The sequence below is a fragment of the Saccopteryx leptura genome, chromosome 9 (assembly GCF_036850995.1).
Source record: "Saccopteryx leptura isolate mSacLep1 chromosome 9, mSacLep1_pri_phased_curated, whole genome shotgun sequence".
Taxonomy (NCBI): domain Eukaryota; kingdom Metazoa; phylum Chordata; class Mammalia; order Chiroptera; family Emballonuridae; genus Saccopteryx; species Saccopteryx leptura.
Genome location: NC_089511.1, coordinates 38,040,666 through 38,061,501, shown reverse-complemented (window position 1 = coordinate 38,061,501; position 20,836 = coordinate 38,040,666). Strand labels below are relative to the sequence as shown.

The 20,836-nt window shown below is 44.0% G+C and overlaps 1 protein-coding gene across 3 annotated transcripts in view; it reads left to right on the top strand.

Moving 5' to 3' along the window:
- Positions 1-20,836, top strand: part of TDRD12 (tudor domain containing 12) — a 134,221-nt gene that overhangs the window by 48,988 nt on the left and 64,397 nt on the right. The window contains exons 1-4 of one of the 3 annotated variants that reach the window (XM_066349173.1): positions 2,683-3,050; positions 11,945-12,103; positions 16,629-16,765; positions 18,647-18,766. In XM_066349173.1, coding sequence (XP_066205270.1) covers positions 3,027-3,050; positions 11,945-12,103; positions 16,629-16,765; positions 18,647-18,766 — 440 coding nt within the window. In that variant the 5' untranslated portion in view covers positions 2,683-3,026. Of the gene's footprint in view, positions 1-2,682; positions 3,051-11,944; positions 12,104-16,628; positions 16,774-18,646; positions 18,767-20,836 lie in introns of those variants that run through there. The other 2 variants (XM_066349172.1, XM_066349174.1) reach the window with 2 other exon arrangements.

Below are 20,836 nucleotides of genomic sequence, written 5' to 3'. Positions count from 1 at the left end.
GGGAGAAACTCCTTATCTTTCTCTGGTCCAGCAGGGGTTCAGGACAGGGTTAGACTGCTGGCCAATCAACCTAAAATTACACGTCCAAACAGAATCAGGGAGCAAGCCTGGGACAAGCTGCTGCTGCCCATTGCTTCCCTAGTTGTAAGTTTGGACGGCAAAGAGGGATCGTCCAGGCAGTTAGTACCCTGTCCCGGGTTTCGGCACCAAATGTTGGAATCCATGGGAGTCTGAAAGACCAGAGTAACAGGCTTTTTTTTTTTTTTTTACAGAGACAGAGAGATAGTCAGAGAGAGGGATAGACAGGGACAGACAGACAGGAACGAAGAGATGAGAGGCATCAATCATTAGTTTTTCATTGCGCATTGCATCACCTTAGTTGTTCATTGATTGCTTTCTCATATGTGCCTTTACCGCGGGCCTTCATCAGACCGAGTAACCCCTTGCTCGAGCCAGCAACCTTGGGTCCAAGCCGGTGAGCTTTTGCTCAAACCAGATGAGCCTGCACTCAAGCTGGCGACCTCGGGGTCTCGAACCACGGTCCTCCACATCCCAGTCCGACGCTCTATCCACTGCACCACTGCCTGGTCAGGCAGTAACAGGCTTTAATGAAAGGAAAAAAGGAACCCTGCTGGGCACTTCTCTTGGGGAGAAGAGCACCGGTTACAGACTAGGGGCAAATTATATAGTGTTTGGGAGAGCCTGAGGGGATACTGAGGCAAAAGTTCTGGTATGTCCGGAATGCTCCTCCTTGGGGGGCTTGCCAGCTTCTTGGAATTCCTCTGTCTTAGGGGCGATAGTCCAGTAAGGGTAAGGTCTGACAGATAAGCGGAAAATCAAGAAGGCAGTTTGGAATTCACGTTACTATCAGTTAATAATTGTGTCATGATGTCATGCTCCCCCCAACCTATATATAACTAAGGGTATATAACTAGCCTCAGATGTATTTGCATGCACCATTTGCGCTGGCATATTTAATAAATCTCCTCCTTTTAATAAATCCTTTCAAAATTCATCTGGACTCCCCTGGCCTGTTGGCTCAGTGGTAGAGCATTGACCTGGTGTGCAGGAATCCTGGGTTTGATTTCCGGCCAGGGCACACAGGAGAAGTGCCCATCTGCTTCTCCACCCCTCCTCCTCTCCTTCCTCTCTGTCTCTTTCTTCCCCTCCTGCAGCCAAGGCTCCATTGGAGCAAAGTTGGCCTGGGCGCTGAGGATGGCTCCATGGCCTCTGCCTCAGGAGCTAGAATGGCTCAGGTCAACAGAGCAATGCCCCAGATGGGCAGAGCATCACCCCCTGGTGGGCATGCTGGGTGGATCCCGGTTGGGCGACTGCCTCCCCTTTTCCAGCTTCGGAAAAAAAAAAATTCATCTGGACTTGGTGTCTCTACATAAACCCATGGAAGTGAGGTATGGGTACTTTACAACAAGGGAAAGAGCTGATAAACAAAGGAAAATCTGCTAGTCACAGTAAGGGCAAGGGAGCAAGGGAAAAACCACACCTCACTAGCAGAAGAGCCCTCTGAGGAAGAAGCTCTGCCCAAGGGCAGCACCCAGAGCAGGGGTCGGGTTTGGCTGAGAGAGCCATGAGCGCCACATATTTTAAAATGTAATTCAGTGAGAGCCATATGACTGGTGTACGTTAGGCATTATCCAATAAAAATTTGGTGTTGTCTGCAACCATGAACATGAGCGGTAGGAAATGAATGGATTGTAATACATGAGAATGTTTTATATATATATATATATATATATATATATATATATATATATATATATATATATATATATATTTTTTTTTTTTTTTTTACAGAGAGAGTGAGTCAGAGAGAGAGGGATAGACAGGGACAGACAGACAGGAGCGGAGAGAGATGAGAAGCATCAATCATTAGTTTTTCATTGCGTGTTGCAACACCTTGTTGTTCATTTATTGCTTTCTCATATGTGCCTTGACTGCAGGCCTTCAGCAGACTGAGTAACCCCTTGCTGGAGCCAGTGACCTTGGGTTCAAGCTGGTGGGATTTTGCTCAAACCAGATGAGCCTGCGCTCAAGCTGGCGACCTTGGAGTCTTGAACCTGGGTTCTCTGCATCCCAGTCTGACACTCTATCCACTGCGCCACCACCTGGTCAGGCGAGAATGTTTTATATTTTTAACGTTATTATTATTTCTTATTAAAGATTTGTCTGTGAGCCAGATGCAGCCATCAAAAGAGCCACATCTGGCTTGCGAGCCATAGGTGTCCGACCCCTGACCCAGAGCCTTATATAAGCTATGCACAGGTGCCTCCGCCACATGCTTACATGCTAATCAAGCAAAGTGCTTGCAGCTGGGAAACTGAGTAAGCCTAACACAGCTGTCCCACACCAAGGATGGGAGGGGAAGGATGGGCAAGGGGTAGTTGGAAGACAGGGACTCCTGGCAGCCAACCACGAACTAATTTGGCCTGCAGGAGGCCATTTTGTCTCACAGGACAGATAAGACGGTAGATGTATAAGTCCCTGGGCTCTCCTAAGTTTATGACCCCTTGAACCACAAAACTAAAACCACAAACCCCCTGGACTCGCGGGTTCAGCGCTTCGGCGCCTCAGCTCCTCCCCCTGCGTCACGCCCCTGCGTGCCGGCGGTTGTGCGTGCCGTTGGCGTACCACGAGGTTTCCAGGAGCCTCGGTGTTTGAGCCCGCGGGTTCAGTGGGCCGAGGCGCGGAGCCCTAGGTTCAAGGGCTCCCGCGGTTGTATGCGTCCCGGTTGTACGACGGAGCGCGTCGCCTGTGTTCGTGGCGGGCTGGGCTGCGTGGCTGGGAATCTCGGGGGTCGAGCTGGGCGCTCTCCGTCCAGGGCGGCGAACTGGTGAGGAGGCGCGGCCCCCACAGAGGGCGGAAGGCTGTCGACACTGTGAGAAACTCCACTTGCGCCCCAGAGTTCTCTCCCTGGGAGTAGCTACGGGAAGGCCCGGAAAGGGGCGCGGCTGCGACGGTGTGTGTCGTCCCAGGGCCAGCCTGCGGGCGGACGGCGAGGCGCGGGGAAGATGCTTGAAGTCCTGGTGTTGAAGGTGAGCGAGCGTGAAGCCCCCGGCCTGGCGGTTGACCCACTCCCAGCCCTCCCGGGCAGACCGGCTGGGGGCGCCCGTCTTTGACCCCGGAATAAGATTGCGGACTCTTAATTTCAGCAAAACGGCACGACATTTTAGCTCCGCGGTGATGTCCCGTTTGGGACATAGCGTAGAAAGTTATTCATTGTTTCAACGAAATTCAGATTTAACTGCGTGTTCTCTATTTATTAACTCGAGAATCTTAGGGTAGGGACGCACTATAAACCCCCTCCTCCACGCACCCTACCCAAGTACGCGCTGATTGAGGGCTCCTGCTTGCCCCAGATGAGTGGATCCGGGGACCCTGACCTGTTCTCCCCGACCTGGGTCGTTTCCATGGGTCCCTGCCGGGGTCCAGCCCCGGGGGGGGGGGGGATCCAGGGGTCCCACAGGAGGAGACGGCGTCGGAGAAATCGAGTGAGAGAGCCGAATTCTTTTCTTTCTCTTTATTCTCTGGTTAGCATTTACTGCCAGGCATCTCTGCTCAATGCTAGTATAGCTCCCTTTTTATACACACACACTGAGTTACAATTACATGGTGTTAATCATTGCTTCTGTTTCACTATGTTTACATGTTTCCGGATAACAGTTAATTTATATCTATAAATTACAAACCAGGTAGCAAATCATTCAAAGTACAAAATAACTTGAATAGTGATAACAATGTCGGTAAAAGCTTTTAAGGTATTAGTACTAATAGTTAACTAACTTTACTGCTGTTGTGAGTTAAGGGGCAGAGAGAGATTAGCAGACGAGATTATTAAGGACTAACAATGGACCACCATTTGCTCAGGTAAATGGCTTTGAGTTTAAGCAGTGTCCTACTTTTTCTCACAAGATTCTAAAAGGCTTGCCTATAAAGAAATTGACATAACATTAAGAATAGCTTTCACCCAAAGATATACAGAGTGCACTTGCAAGATAGCCTAGTAGCAACATAAGACATTAATTGTTATTACTTCTATGGATTTCCCTACATTTCTCTCATTATTAAAGAATTTTGGAAAGTATGTAAATCTTATGAGAACATCTCATTGAGAAAGCCTAGCAGTTGCCTTTAGTCAAAAGACAATTCTCTTAGTAAAACATTCTTTTCTTGCTGACTGCTCTCTCATCCTAGGCCACACAATGGGCCATTCTACTATACCTTACCTAAGATACTATTGTCTAGTCAAATATTACTTATTTATTATATTTAAACACTAGTTAAGTTCTAACTCTATTCTTCTCAGAGTGTACTACTATCTGCAGATCAAATAAGCAAGAAGAAAGGAATGTTTCTCTACTCTATCACATGAAAAGGCTAGGGAGGAAAAATGTTGAATTAAGTGAAGGCCGAAAGGCGCTCTGTGCACAGCCACTGCCTCCTACCCATTCACAAGTCACAATCTATTCTTTCTAACATGATTAAGAAGGAATTCTCCTACAAACTTAACCCTTTACGAGGGATATCATAGCCAGCCTCTTATGTCTATGAGCCCAGTTCAAGGGGCTTACAGGCTTTTCTGTGGAACTCACATCCTCTGTCTCATTTCCAAAGAAATCACTACGAATCTACAGGGAAAGCACGGTACTATTATCCCTGTGCCATAAATAATAGCACACACCCAGAAGAGGGGGGATATAAGGCCAGATTAATTCAAAAAGTCAAAGGGGGAAGTATCGTTGTGTCTCTCCTTTGGGTGACTTCGTCAACCCGCAGCCATTGGTCTTCTCTGCTGTGACTTTGTCAATCAGCAGTTTTTGATCTTCTTCTGCTGTGACCTTGTCAGCCAGCAGTTGTGGGTCTTCTTCTGCTGTGACCTTGTCAGCCAGCAGTTGTGGGTCTTCTTCTGCTGTGACCTTGTCAGCCAGCAGTTGTGGGTCTTCTCCTGTGACCTTGTCAGCCAGCAGTTGTTGATCGGCTCCCGACAGGTCCCTACCCCAGTTGGACAGTGGCGGGGTGATCTATCTGTACCTCCCTCCCTCCCTTCAACCGGCACACACGCGCGATTCGTCTCCATTCCTGGGGACTCCTGCCGGCTTGTGCCCCGGGACTCTGGAGGATGCTACCTGCCCGTTCCTCTGGGCTTGACTCCTTGGAGCCGGGTGGAGGTGGGGGTAGGGAGCGAGGTGGAGTTTCTACAGAGACAGAGAGAGTCAGAGAGAGGGACAGATAGGAACAGACAGACAGGAACAGAGAGAGATGAGAAGCATCAATCATCAGTTTTTTGTTGCGACACCTTAGTTGTTCATTGATTGCTTTCTCATATGTGCCTTGACGGTCGGTCACAGCAGACCCAGTAACCCCTTGCTCGAGCCAATGACCTTGGGTCCAAGCTGGTGAGCTTTGCTCAAACCAGATGAGCCCGCACTCAAGCTGGGGATCTCAGGGTCTTGAACCTGTGTCCTCCGCTCTATCCACTGCACCACCGCCTGGTCAGGCTGCAGCTTCCTCTGTTTCAGTCAGTTGAGTGCTCCTTGGCAATGCAAGAGACTTGACTTGGGAAAACATGCTCTGTTCACCGTGTTACTGGAAGAAAAGAGTTTACAAACCAGAGCAAAGGGGTGGATTTTGGTACTGGGAAAAGGAAATATAAGTTTTTTTAATTTAAAAAAAATCTCATTTCAGTGGGCAGAAGAGAGGACCTTAGCAAATGATATAGGGATTTAAAAGAACCAAACTTTCTGTTTCTATTTTGTATCGTGGTGTTTATATGAACTGAGATTCACAAACGTTTAAAGCATCTCTTACTGAGGATTTGCTTTGAGACTTTTAGGGGTTTCAGATTCGTCTGGCAAACTCCACTCCACCATCAGCCCTAAATAGGCTAGTGTGATTTCTCCCAGAGAGATAAGGTTCTTCCAATGGGATATATCTTGCCACATGCCAGTGCATCAGAGCAGAACTGAGGCGGAAGGAGCTGGACCCTCACTGCCGGGAGCTTGGGAACCCCTCTTTAAATTGGGTCCAGAACCCTTTTATCTACCACCTCCTCTGGTCTGCCTTCACCTCCTGCTGTCACCATGCTCGTACTGAGCAGGCTCTCTATCCAGTATAGTAGTATTTATTTCTCCAAGTGTGGTGCAAGTACCAGTTGTTCTCCAGATTAATTTAGCTTTTATACGGAGGAAGTATTTTTTCCCCTACTGTCCATTAACAGATGAATGGATAAGCAATGGAACATTATTCAGCTTTAAAAAGGAAGGAAGTTCTCACACGGGCTACAGCATAGATAAACCTGGAGAGTGAACTAAGTCAGATACAGAAGGACAAACACTGTATGATCCCACTTATCTGAGGTTCCTAGAGTAGTCAAATTCATGGAGGCAGAATGGTGTTTGCCAGGGGCTGACAGGGAGAGGGGATGGAGAGTTATTGTTTAATGGGGACAATGTTTCAGTTTTGTAAGAAGAAAAAAGTTGTGGAAATAGATGATGATGGTAGAGTAATACTGTGAATGTACTTAGTGCCACTGAATTGCACCCTTAGATATGGTTAAGATGATAAATTTTATGTACATTTTCCCACAATTAAATTGTATTTAAAAATTTAAAGTTTCAACAGTTATGTATTTGTTGCAATATATTTTATAAATAAAAACATAACTGGCATTACAAACCTATAAGGATGAGACTAATGAGGAAAAGGGTGTTGATTTAAAATAGGATGTGTTGAGAAAGCAGCCCAAGGTGCAGTAAGGTGTGAGTGGGGTGGTGCATGGGCTTGGCAGAGGGGCCAAAAGAAAAGGATTAGTCACAAAGGCGATTAACATTGGGAAGGCCAAGGGCTGTTGGTTCCACAGTCAAACCATGATAGTGGACAGGACCATTTCTTCATTTCAGGACAGTTAGGGGATGAACCTTTCAGGTGGACAGCTTGTGCCAGGAGGGGTAGTGGGAATAATTGAATACTCTCTTACTGACATGGGTGAAATTCTAAAAGCTTCAGGCTGTGACCTCACTAATGTGGTAGAAAACTGTTTTTGCTGACTTCAGCACTGTCAGTGAAATCTACAAACTGTTTTGTTTTTGTTTCTTTTTTAAGTGAGAGGAGAGGAGATAGACTCCTCCTGTGTATGCCCCTACCAGGATCCACCTGGCAATCCCTGTCTGGGGCTGATGCTCTAATCAGCAGAGCTATTCTCAGCATCTGGGGCCAATGCCCATACCAGTTGAGCCAGTGGCACCGAGAGAGTCGAGACACTGGAGAGGGAGGGGAAGAGAAATAGATGATTGCTTCTCATGTGTGCCCTGACTGGGGATTGAACCTGGAATGTCTGAACATTGGGCTGATGCTCTATCCACTGAGCCAACTAGCGAAGGCCCACAAACAGCATTCAAGAGTTTTCCTGCTACAGCTGCTTACCAGCTTGCTGCTTTGCCTACAGGAGGCGGTGCTGAGATGGAAGCAGTAGCTGTCCAGGGACCTCTCGTGAGAGTATGACTATACATGGGCCCACTGTTATTTAGTCTGGAATTTTCATAATGTTTTTAAATTAACACCTTAATTTTTAAAATTGATTAGAAAGTGTAGGTTTAACTAAAATATTGGAACTTAATTATGGAAATACCCTATACTAATGCTAATTGAGCATGAAGATTAGATGCTGAATTCAGTTACCAATGTCATAAATTACACTTTACACACTCATATTACTGAATGGAGGAAAAGAGATACTTATTACGTAGTTACCCAGATAAATAAAAGTAGAGGGAAATAGCATGTTGAAAAGATGAATTACTATTCCTGAGAAATAATAAAGAATATACCTACTTCAATCACATTGTATTAATTTAAGGATGTGAAAATTTAGTTCTCATGGCAGTGAAATGGTACCAGGTGATAGACTGGCGGAGTCAGACGAGACCTCAGTTCGGCAACTTCAGTACTTGAGTTCTGGCTAAGAAAGAATTCAGAGCCAAGACTCAACCTATAAGAGAAAGTTATTATAAAGTCGCAGAAGTAGCCTGACCAGGCAGTGGCGCAATAGATAGAGTGTTGGACTGGGACGCAGAGGACCCAGGTTCGAGACCCTGAGGTCGCCAGCTTGAGTGCGGGCTCATCTGGTTTGAGCAAAAGCTCACCAGCTTGGACCCAAGGTCACTGACTTGAGCAAGGGGTTACTCGGTTTGCTGAAGGCCCGCGGTCAAGGCACATATGAGAAAGCAATCAATGAACAACTAAGGTGTCGCAACAAAAAACTGATGATTGATGCTTCTCATCTCTCTCCATTCCTGTCTGTCCCTATCTATCCCTCTCTCTGACTCTCTCTCTGTCTCTGTAAAAAAAGGAAAGAAAGTCACAGAAGTAGAAGTGAGCAGTAGAAGAAATAGGTTCAGGAAACAAGTTACAGAGGCAAAAGAAAGGCACTTAGAGCTTAGGAGAAAGAAAGGCAAGGAAAATGTGCCTGGGGAAGGGGTGGGGAAAGGCTCCAGAGTAGCTATTGGGTCCTCCGTCTTCAGGGTGTTTATCTGGAGGTCTTAGGAAGATCCCAATAGAGTATTCATCAATTTTCCAAGTGTATCTTTTCAGGATCATGATCTTGGCGTCAGGGTAGGGGGTCATTAGTCAGTGCAGCTGGTCCTGATGTCAGCCATGGGTTCGTTTGTCTGGCTTTGCTGCTTTTCTGAGCCTGGAGCCGAAACGACTGAAGCCTAGATGTATTTGATTTTGATCAGAACCTCAGTGTGCGTGGGGGGGTCATTAATGCTTAAGGGATCCAGCCTCCTTGTTTGTTCCTCTAAGGGGGTCTAATTTGCATAACCAGCAATATGCCAGGGGAGGAAAGGTCAGGGCAGGGTCTGACCCACATGACCAGTGATATTAACTATAACAGGTGATCTGAACCATAAACAGAAACATGCTAGGGAAGGAAAGGTTACTCTGGGGATGAGGTCCTTATTTTCTCAGTTTTGTCCATTGCTCATCTGTTCTTCATCCTTGCCGGTTCATGCTGTCTCACTGCTTATTACAATTCTATTTTTGCTTGGGTAAAACCATTCAAGTTTGAATGGTAGAAGTAAAGGAAAAGAGCAGACCAACACCTTACTTATATCTATAATATTTTTCTAATAAAAATAAAGTTGACATGCAGGAAAAATGTGTAAGGCAGTAAGTAGTACACTTACAACTGCCCTGTGTGCAATAGCTAGTGGTGGTGGCAGCAAGCAGCAGGCCCACGTTGGTGTAAGTGGTGGGGGTGGGTGGAATGGGGAGCCCACCCCTCCTACTAAAAGCACATGATGACTTGTGTGCTGCTGTCTTGTGAAACTGGACCTGGCCTACATTTTCTAGGTTTTCGAAGTAGATTAAAAAAAGAAACATTCTGGCAACTTCTAAGGCTCTTTGATACTTTAAAACTTCTGTTTAAACATCTTCCCCCCCAATTTGACATCTTGAAAATTTTCACACATAAAAAAATTACAGGAACAATATTGAAAATAACTATATTTCTCATGCCTGGACTCAGCAGATGTTAACATTTTGTTGCATTTTCACATTTTTTTTATATGTTATTAAAAAACAAAATTCGGCCTTGGCCAGGTAGTTCAGTGGATTGAACATTGTACTGATGTGCCGAGATCATGGGTTCAATCCCTAGTCAGGGCACATGCGAGAAGCAACTAGCAACCAATGAGCGTCCAACTAAAATGGAACAACAAATTGATGCTTCTCTCTCTCTCTCAGTCCCTCTTAGTCCTTTTCTCTCCTTCTCCCTCCCCCTTCTCCCTCCCACCTTCCCTCCCTATCTCTTTCACTCTCCCTCTCTCTACCTCTTTTCTCTTTTTTTCTCTCTTTCAAATCAATGGGAAAAGAAAAACCCCACAAAATTCAACTGAATACATAAATTTATTTATTTATTTACTATTATTTTTGTTTTATTTATTTAGAAATTAAGAGGTGACATTGGTCCATAACATTTCAGGTGGACATCTCCAGGGCACATGATCTGATATATTACGTTATGTGCCCATCACCCAGAGTCTCAGCCGAGTAAATTTAAAGATCTAGTTAGCTTTGTCAAGTGATTCATGAATTGGCCAGCATCCTGTTTAGCAACTAGAAGGTTGCTCCAAGGGCTTATATGAAATGGAAGAATTTTATAAGGAGAGGAGTGGGGCAAGGGAGTTGTTATGTGAAAGAAGGGAAAGGATTATTTTTTGGCTGGGATATCTTTTCTTTGGGGAAGGAGAAGGTTTATTTATTTATTTATTTATTTATTATTTATTGATTTTTAGAGAGAGGGGAGAGAGAGAGAGAGAGAGAGAGAGAGAACAGGGAGGAGCAGGAAGCATCAACTCCCATATGTGCCTTGACCAGGCAAGCCCAAGGTTTTGAACTGACAACCTCAGTGTTCCAGATTGACACTTTATCCCACTGCGCCACCACAGGTCAGGCCAGTTTTTGTTTTTTTTTTCAGCAGGTGGAATTAGGAAATAAATACATGATATAAGAGATAAATGAGTTCCTATTGATATTTTCAGTTTTAACTTTTCATTTTATATTTTTACCTGTAACAATGAAAATCTTAGTTTCGAAGCTCAGATACATTCAGAGAAGTCTGACTTCATCCCTGTCCTTTCTGCCCCATTTATGGCTTCCACTGTAGGTAATATTTTGTATTTGATTTGTTTTATCTGGCATCATTTATTTCTTTTTTCTTTATCGTTTTGTGTGTGTGTGTGTGTGTGTGTGTGTGTGTGTGTGTGTGTGACAGAGACGAGAAACAGAGAGAGGAACAGACAGACTGGAAGGGAGAGAGATGAGAAGCATCAATTCTTTGTTGCGGCACCTTAGTTTCTCAGTGATTGCTTTCTCATATGTGCCTTAACTGTGGGGATATAGCAGACTGAGTGGCCTCTTGCTCAAGCCAGCAATCTTGGGTCCAAGCTGGTGAGCCTTGCTCAAACCAGATGAGCCTGCGCTCAAACTGGCAACCTCAGGGTTTCGAACCTGGGTCCTCCGTGTCCCAGTTTGACGTGCTATCCACTGTGCCACCATCTGGCGAGGCTCACTTATTTCTTTTAATCAGTAGAATGCATGTTTCTTTCTCTTATGAAAAACATAGGATACTAAAAACATTGTTTTGAACCTTCCTTTTTTTTTTTTTTGTATTTTTCTGAAGCTGGAAACAGGGAGAGACAGTCAGACAGACTCCCGCATGCACCTGACCGGGATCCACCCGGCACGCCCACCAGGGGCAACGCTCTGCCCACCAGGGGGCGATGCTCTGCCCATCCGGGGCGTTGCTCTGTTGCGACCAGAGCCACTCTAGCGCCTGGGGCAGAGGCCAAGGAGCCATCCCCATTGCCCGGGCCATCTTTTGCTCCAATGGAGCCTTGGCTGTGGGAGGGGAAGAGAGAGATAGAGAGGAAGGAGGGGTGGAGGGGTGGAGAAGCAGATGGGCGCTTCTCCTGTGTGCCCTGGCTGGGAATTGAACCCAGGACTTCTGCACACCAGGCCGACGTTCTACCACTGAGCCAACCGGCCAGGGCCTGAACCTTCCTTTTGTATTTCACTATGGATATTTTTAAAATATAAGAGCTCAGAGACATTGACCCCTACTTTTGGAGTCAATCACATGATTAAGAATTACGTTTTATTGGTGATATGTTTTAGGATTTTATCTTTGTGTCTTTTATCTTTTTCCCCGCTTTATTAAAATGTTATTAACATATAACATTTTATAAGTTTAACATATATAACATGATTTTATATATATAAATAAATATTGAGGGTCTTTTATCCTTGGTTTTTATCAAGAATTTGTTAGATCACTTAAATTAGAAACAGTCATTGTAATTCTAAGGTTTATTATTTTATGGTTCTACTTTTAAATCATGCGTTGTTTTGTCTTTTAAAAATTTTACAGATTGAAGATCCAGGTTGCTTCTGGGTTGTTATAAAAGGGTCTAGTCCCTTTTTGGATCATGAAGTTGAATATCAAAAACTAAATAGTGCCATGAACAACTTCTATAATAGCATGTGTCAAGACATAAAAATAAAACCATTAACGTTGGAAGAAGGGCAGGTATGTATCTAAATGTGCTTTAAGAATCATGTCTTCAAATAGTTCACAAAATGTTGACTATTTTGGTAACTAAGATGATAGCTTTTGGAGTATTTTAATGGCTTGTAATGATTGCCTTGTGTTGGGTTCTTTGGTTGCATAGGATGTAGACTAATCATGGAATGTGGTAGTTGTATAATATTCCTATAGGGCAACAGGACTTGGAGTGTCATCTAAGTAATCGCGAACCAGCATGACTCCTAATTTTTCAGGTCTCGAGTGGCAACAGTGGAGGATTAGAAAATAAACACAGAAAGAAAAAGGATGGGATTGGGAGGCCTCATTGCCAAACTGATGGCTTGTAAGAGTGAGTTTCCACCACCAAAACACTTCATTTGTAGAGCAGAGAGCAAAGCCATTTGCAAAGCAAAGCTCAGATACAAAGTCACATTTCTGAGGCAAACCAAGAATTCTCCCAAGTGCAGAAAACCCCCCACCATGTATAACATCTTAACTTCACAAAACAAAGGGTAAAAAGAAAACTGCCTCCAGTCTCTTCGAGGGACATGGGGGATGGGACAGTAGAAACTATCAGCATTATAGCTAACAGGGAGGTGTGGGGAAGGGCATGTAAATTGCCTTTACCAACTTAATCAGAGGTTGTGGGGAAGAGCTTAGCCCTTTGGCTTAAGCCTTAAACTGCCAGGACTTTTGTCAGCTTGCAGACTCCCACACAAATTTAGGCATTGGGGACATCCTCCTGGGGCTAGAGACCGGAAGGATTATTCTAGATCCATCACAGGTGTTGGCACCCCAGCAAAGAGGGTGTTGGGGTTTTCAGTCTGGCCTGAGGCCTCCTTTGTGGTTTGCTTGTGACTTTGGTCAATTGGTGCTTCTTTGTTTTCCTTACCTTCCTTCCTTTCTTGTAGCCTCAACTCCCAATCCTATGGTCTCATTCTCTCTATGGATCAGTAGATCAGTTATTTCTCAGAAGAGTTTGAATTTTTCTAATAGCTTGATAGGAAAAGATTTATAAAGTCTTTATGAGAAAAATTAGAAATAAATTTAATTCCATTCCCTCTTCAAAATCATTTTTTTTTTTTGTATTTTTCTGAAGCTGGAAACTGGGAGAGACAGTCAGACTCCCGCATGCCCCCTACCGGGATCCACCTGGCACGCCCACCAGGGGCTATGCTCTGCCCACCAGGGGGCGATGCTCTGCCCCTCCGGGGTGTCGCTCTGTTGTGACCAGAGCCACTCTAGTGCCTGGGGCAGAGGCCAAGGAGCCATCCCCAGCGCCCGGGCCATCTTTGCTCCAATGGAGCCTCGGCTGTGGGAGGGGAAGAGAGAGACAGAGAGGAAGGAGAGGGGGAGGGGTGGAGAAGCAAATGGGTGCTTCTCCTGTGTGCCCTGGCCGGGAATCGAACCCGGGACTTCTGTACACCAGGCCGACGCTCTACCACTGAGCCAACCGGCCAGGGCTCAAAATCATTATTAATGACTTTTTTTTCCCCATACCATTGACTGGTTTAAGAAATGAAACCAAATCAATCGTCCTTTTAAAATACTTCATGTTTTGCATAGCCTGATGGTTTCCTGGTGGTGGTGGTGGGTCGTGGTGGTGGATGTTGGTGATATTGGTGGTGGTGGTGGTGGATGTTGGTGATATTGGTGGTGTTGGTGGTGTTGGGTGGTGGTGTTGTAAAGTACCGTACCTTATTTCCTAAGGTTTACATAGAGACACCAAGTCCAAATGAATTTTTGAGGAGTTTTATTGATTAAGCCAGCTGCATATGACTAACACGGGGTATAGCTGACCCAAATCTTGCGTGTTGTGAAATAGCCTTGCAGCTCATTATGTAGACTTGATCACATACAGGATTGGGGGAAGGGAAAAGGAAGGGGAACATGACACAATAATGAATTCATTAACAAACTTGTAACATTTGTCTATAGGATCTATAAAAACATTCCTACATATTAAAACCTATAAGGTAACACAATAGTGATGTCACTTTACATATCAAAGACATTCACAAATTTTCTAGTGTCTACCTCCCATTCCTTTGTCTAGAGATATATGTTACTCTCAGGATTCCAGGAAGGGAGGAAGAGTTAAAATCAGTGTAGGGTATGTAAATTTTGTCTCTTGCCTGACCTGTGGTGGCACAGTGGATAAAGCGTCGACCTGGAAATGCTAAAGTCGCCGGTTCGAAACCCTGGGCTTGCCTGGTCAAGGCACATGTGGGAGTTGATGCTGCCAGCTCCTCCCCCCTTCTCTCTCTCTGTCTCCCTCTCCTCTCTAAAATGAATAATAAAAAAAAGAATACAGTGTACAATTCATTGATAAGAGTGTGGTGGTTACGGGGGGGGGGGGAGGGGGGAATGGGAGAGGGAAGGGGGGTGGGGAAGGGCACAAGGAAAACAAGATAGAAGGTGACAGAGGACAATCTGACTTTGGGTGGTGGGTATGCAACATAATTGAACGACAAGATAACCTGGACTTGTTATCTTTGAATATATGTATCCTGACTTATTGATGTCACCCCATTAAAAAAATAAAATTATTAAACAACAACAACAAAAAAATTTGTCTCTTATTGAAAGGGAAAGGAAATTCTTCAGATAACCTTTATTTCATAGTTAAAACTAAATGACCCAGTCGTCCTTGCAAGCCAGAAAGCTTCTGCATTCTTCTCCCTCCTTTTTTTAGAGAAAGGACGGGCAAGAAGCCTGACTTTTCTTCCTAAAATATTAATATTAAGTTTTGCAATTCTTTGGTACCTTACCACAGTGATAGATGGTGGTGGTGGGTGGTGGTGATGATGGTGATGGTGGTGGACTTTTTCTGTCCCCTGTATTTTCTATGGTCTGATAGTTAAATATAATGCTTTGATTAGATTTAGGGTGACAAACACCTGCCCCCAAGAATTATTGGTACTGTGAGCTTCATATTACTGAATTGGGAGATAATACACTTTTGGTGATGCTAAAATTGACCAGTGGATTTAGATGGCGACAGCCTGAGCCCTCCCTGTGGTGCCATCAACTTTTCATGCAGTGGCTCCACCATCCAGTGACCACCACTGCTCAAATTGGTGCTTTCACTTAAGCCTGGAAACTGCTCATTTCACATTCCTTCTGCATTCATGAGCTGGATTTCTTCTGCAGAGAACTTTCCCTCATATGTTAGCATTGTTTAGCTGCCCTGACGTAATACTGTTTATCCTGGAAAGATAGAAAAATTGCTAGGTTCCTTCCCTTATCAATTTTCAGCATAATGATTTGTGCCTTGTAATCTACATTGGTGTCCACAGGTTGTTTTTCCTCCTTTTCATTTTTTTAAGTACTATATTGAATTCATGGCTTTTAATACAGTTATCAATTATAATCATTGTTCTTGATGCTTAATTCATCCCATATTGGCTAGTGGAAACCCAAGTGTACCACCATTACAAAGTTAACTGGCTTTATCAATTATTATCTGTTTGTACCATTCCTACAAGTCATTTTGACTTAAGAATTAAACAGAAATAACTTTCCTTTGGCAGAATATGTCTTGAATTATTTGAGTTTTGAATTATGTGAGGCTGTCAAGAACCTATTGCTTGCAGAATGGCTACAGTATATTTTCCAGCTTCAATTCCCAAGGGCAGTAATCTCCATCGATCCACTTCTTGTTGGGCACAGCTGTCCCCACCAGGCCACTTCATAAACCCTATGGTCAACATATGTTTGGTTTGCCTGTTTGGATTGCTGTTGAGTCACCTGTGGCCTGGCAGTCCTGTCAGTTCAGCAAGGTAGTTTCCTAAAAAGGGGGCTGCCGGCATTTTTTTTTAATTTAGTCATTCAACAAGTAGTTTCTGAAGACAGTACAGGCCAAACACTGTTCTGGTTTCTTGGAATATGGTAGTAAACAAAACACAAAAACCCACATCTCAGAGCTGACGTACTGTTGTGGCAGATAGTGAACAAACGTCTGGGCGGTGAGAGCCGCGGGAGGAGAGGGGAGAGGGGAGCCTCGAGTGAGGCTTCCTCTTCTGGTGCATGATTGGCAGTCATTTGTAAGCTTTGATTTAAGGGGCTTTTCTTTAAGTCTGTGGTTTTGAACCTTTTTACACTTGGGGACTGGTGAAAATAGAATTATTTCGGGAACCGCTAAGGCAGAAATCACCAAGCGTAAGTAAGCGAATTCAACAGAAATCATTGGGTCTATAATCTTCATACATCAGGGTGATTAACTCTTTTGCGGACCAGCATTGGTCCATGGATCAGCAGTTGAAAACCATTGCTTTAAGTTGTCTTTATTTAAGCAGTCATAAAGATTGTAGTGAGAAAAAGAATGAAATAGAATTCAGGTGTTCTGTGTTCTTATCTACTGAGGTTCTTTCCCCAACTAGGAGTGTTTAGCTTAGGTAGGGTCAGCCTCCTCAAATCTCTCCTCTTCTGAAAGGTAAAATGTAGGCTGATGATTTTGAGAGGACTTTTTAGTTCTCCCATTCCATGGCCAGAGATTTTAACATTGACATCTCTTTTCACCTTGTAGGTCTGTGTGGTGTACTCTCGGGAGCTCAGTTGCTGGTGCAGGGCTGTCATCAAGTCGATTGTGTCTTCAGCAGACCAGTACCTGGCGGAGTGTTTTCTTGTGGACTTTGCCAAGTACATTCCAGTGAAATCGAAAAAGTACGTAGGTAATATTCTTTTGCCTTATGTTCTTTCAGGAGACATGTCAGTTTTAAAGGAGAATGTCAGTTTGCAAAGTAAGGGGATGGAGGTTGTAAGCTGAAGGTTTTTCTTTAGCTACGAGAAGGGAAGACTTCTTGAAGACTTCAGATTCCAGTTGTGCACACAGTGAGCTGTTGGAGCAAGTGGTTAGAATGAAGACTCAGTAGGCAGCTCCAGCCCTCCCCCCTCCCCTTCCTCAAAGGGGCAGGTGCTCTGCGTCTCCTAGTTGCTCTTGGCCAGCTGTTCCCCTCACCTGGTCTCTTAGTTTGTACACCTGACGGGTACTTTAGGGAGGCTTGGCTGTAAGAAGGACACTACTACCTATGTACTCTTACTGATCAGTGTCACCCCATTAAATTTCTCTAAAAAAAAAAAAAAAGTACCAGGAGGCAGAGAGACTCTTGTCTGATCAGAAGGGGCAGTTTGCTGGTATAGCCTCAGGTTGCAGAGAGCGGAGTGTATATTCAAGTATGCTTTCCTGGTTGTCTTGCTTAACAAAGTGAGAGTGTGACTGTCATATAAGGTGGGCTTTCAGAATGAAACCTTACCGATTCCAGGACCATATCACAGTTCATTAGAAAATGCTACCTGTGTCTTCGTGGTCATTTTTTTAAGGTTTCCTATCCCAGTGTAAGGGGATATCAGTTTAATAAATAAATATGAGGATCTTTCTTCCAAAAGAGCAATACCAAATAGACTTCAACTGCAGTAAGAGGTTTATTTTATTGAATTATCTTAAGAATTTCGTGGCAGAAGGGCTTTTCAAACATTGAAAATTTGATTATATTTAAGAAAAAAGATGCATTTCTAGCTTGTGATTCTGCATCTTTATAATTGTTAAAATATTGTGTTGAACTATTTGGAGATATTTTCTTTTAGTAATGGAGTTTTAAGTTTAGTTTGTTTTGGGCAAGAGAATCATATGATTAAATAGAACGCAAGGAAGCCTGGAGGGGCCGTTGGTGCAGCCACCGTTTTCTAAACTGAGACCAAAAGTGCCTGGTCTGCCCACCTGCCATCTTCACACCCAGTTTATGTCGAAATGCTATGTCAAGTCTGTCGTTTACCTGAAAGACATGAAATAATACTGTTGAACAGCTTATCAAATCTCAGTCCTTCAGCTCTTTCGTGCAAATTTGGCAAACACTAATTATTAAACATCTCCTTATTTACAGTTACTTTAAGGGAATTCTGTTCATGTATTGAAATTGATATTTAAAAATCTTAAATAGAATTTGCTTCCCAGGTTTGATCATTATTAACCAGTGTTTGTCAACTTACACAGCCTCACTAGACATTATTTTTAATCCCTTCCTATTCCTGTGGCATGGAATTTTAATGTCAAAGATCTACTCTGGAATGTGAAGGCGATCTGGCTGCGACATCTGTCACTCCATTGATCGCCAGGGTCGATTCGGCTGATCTGGCTGGCTAGGCGGGTGTCCCCTTCCTCCCTCACCGCTCCATGTGCGTCCCTCCTGAAGCTGCATGCTCAGTCGAAGAGGACGACCTTCCCCGCTAGAGGAGAGGACCGTTCTTCGGTCAAGGGTATACGAGTAGCTGCGCTCCCCTGCTAGAACCTCCAAACAAGTCTCAAGCTCAAAGATCTACTCTGTGTACTATCTATATATCTGGCTTTCTACCTAAAGAGTGAGATTCCCCTGGAACCAATTTTCATCATCTTGGGCAAATGTCTCCAAATATTTCTTGCTGGAAGAGAAAGAATTGATTTTTGTGTGTTTTGTTTTTTATGCTATATATGAATTATATTGGTCAACTTTAAAGAAATGTTACATAATTTTTCTTTATAATCAAACTGTTTCTGTTTCACTGTTAAAGCATCCGAGCTGCAGTAGAAACTTTTATGCAGCTTCCATACAGAGCAAAAAAATTCAGACTGTACTGCACGAAACCTGTGACATTACACATTGACATCTGCGAGAACAATGCTAAAATTGTGTAAGTACAGCTTCTAACATGCCAAATCATTAATGAACTGAACTGAGTGTCTGATGTGTAGATGAAATTAACCCCTCTTGAGAAGTGCTAAGGGAGTTCACAGCCTCCTTCTTCTTCAGGCGGAACCTCCGAGTCTGTGTGTCAAACCTGTCATGTGCAGAATTCCCTGGGCAGCCTGTCTACCGAGGGAGGTTAGAGTGAGGCCTGAACTTTGTGGTTTGGGGCTTTTTTTTTTTGTAACCTACAAAACGTAATAAATCAACTGTAAAGAGTAATAGTATATGGGATCATGGAGCATTAAAAAAAACTCCATTGCATTCTTCTCCAGCGCCACTTCCTGCCTCCTGGGAGGCCTGTGTGCCCTGTTTAGGCTCTGAACTTGCAGACCTTTTTTATTGCTTTTCTACATATTCATATATAAGGTCTACTGGAAAGTTCTTTCCATTTTTGGAATAAAACAAAATACAAATTTTTCTTACCGTCAATAAACTTTATTAAATAATAATTGCCATTATTATTAATGATTTCTTGCCAGCATGAGGGCAATTTGTATATCCCATTTTTGAAAAATGTTTTATCTTTTTTTTTTTTTTTTTTTTTTCATTTTTCTGAAGCTGGAAACAGGGAGAGACAGTCAGACAGACTCCCGCATGCGCCCGACCGGGATCCACCCGGCACGCCCACCATGGGGCGGCGCTCTGCCCACCAGGGGGCGATGCTCTGCCCATCCTGGGCGTCGCCATATTGCGACCAGAGCCACTCTAGCGCCTGGGGCAGAGGCCAAGGAGCCATCCCCAGCGCCCGGGCCATCTTTGCTCCAATGGAGCCTTGGCTGCGGGAGGGGAAGAGAGAGACAGAGAGGAAAGCGCGGCAGAGGGGTGGAGAAGCAAATGGGCGCTTCTCCTGTGTGCCCTGGCCGGGAATTGAACCCGGGTGAAAAATGTTTTATCTTTTGATGCGAAAAATTGAACCAGTGCTTGTTTGATATCTTCTTCATTTTTGAATTTTTTGCCCTTCAAAAAATTTTGTAAGGACATAAACAAGTGATAGTTGGAGGGTGCTAAGTCCGGGGAATATGGTGGATGCGACAGACATGCTTCTGTAGCATTTCTTCCTTGTTGAAATTTGTAAAAATTACAGTGGTGTAAATGAACTTTATCAGTAGCCATGGGTACACTATTGCTTCACACCTAAGACTAACGTGAATCAACTTTGTTTTAGTTAATTTGCTATGTCAGTATGTATACGTTAAGTGATAAAAATAGAGAGGCACACATGCGCCAAATAAACGTGCTTATGTGTCGAAACTTGTGATAGAAACGGACAGAACTCTCTGGTAGACCTTATACATGGAGCTTTTAATGAAAATTAGAACATACTGTCTTCCGCATTTAACTGAATGTATGTTGAAGCTCTTTGTACTCCCTTCTGCTTTCAGTCTTTTTCATGGGTGAATATGATGGTATATTTTTTTTTGGTAATTGAACCTATTTGATGGCATTGGTTAATAAAACTATATAGGTTGCAGGGGTGTATAATGGCATACTTGCTGTATTGAACCATTCCTCTTTTGATAGCCAGCTAGATTATTTCCAGTCCATTTTGCACTGTTCATTTCCATCAGAATGTGGATAAGGCCAAATAAAGCGTGTAGATGCAGAGAGGCATACATGTACACACACACACACACACACACGCACACACACACACACGTTATACACATGCCCCGTCTTTGTTTTTTTTTCCTAGTGTGTGGCCCTATTGCCAGTGTTTGTATAGGACAAGACCCTGCATTGGGCAGTACTGTGGTGGGGGTATGGCTGTGATCTTTGCTGTCTTGAGCGAGTGCTCCCTGAAGTCCCGGGAGCTGCTCCATCCTCCCGACTGGGACTCTCCCTCCCCTGTCCCTCTAGGACTGGCATTGTGGGAAGAAGAGCTACAGAAGCAGCACAGTTCTGACTCTGCTTGTTGAACTTGCATGTCCTGGTGATGCTGCATTGTGTTCTCTGAATTTGGAAGCTGCCTATCTTATGGGGGCTTTCATAGGATCTGTGGAGAGACTTTCATCTC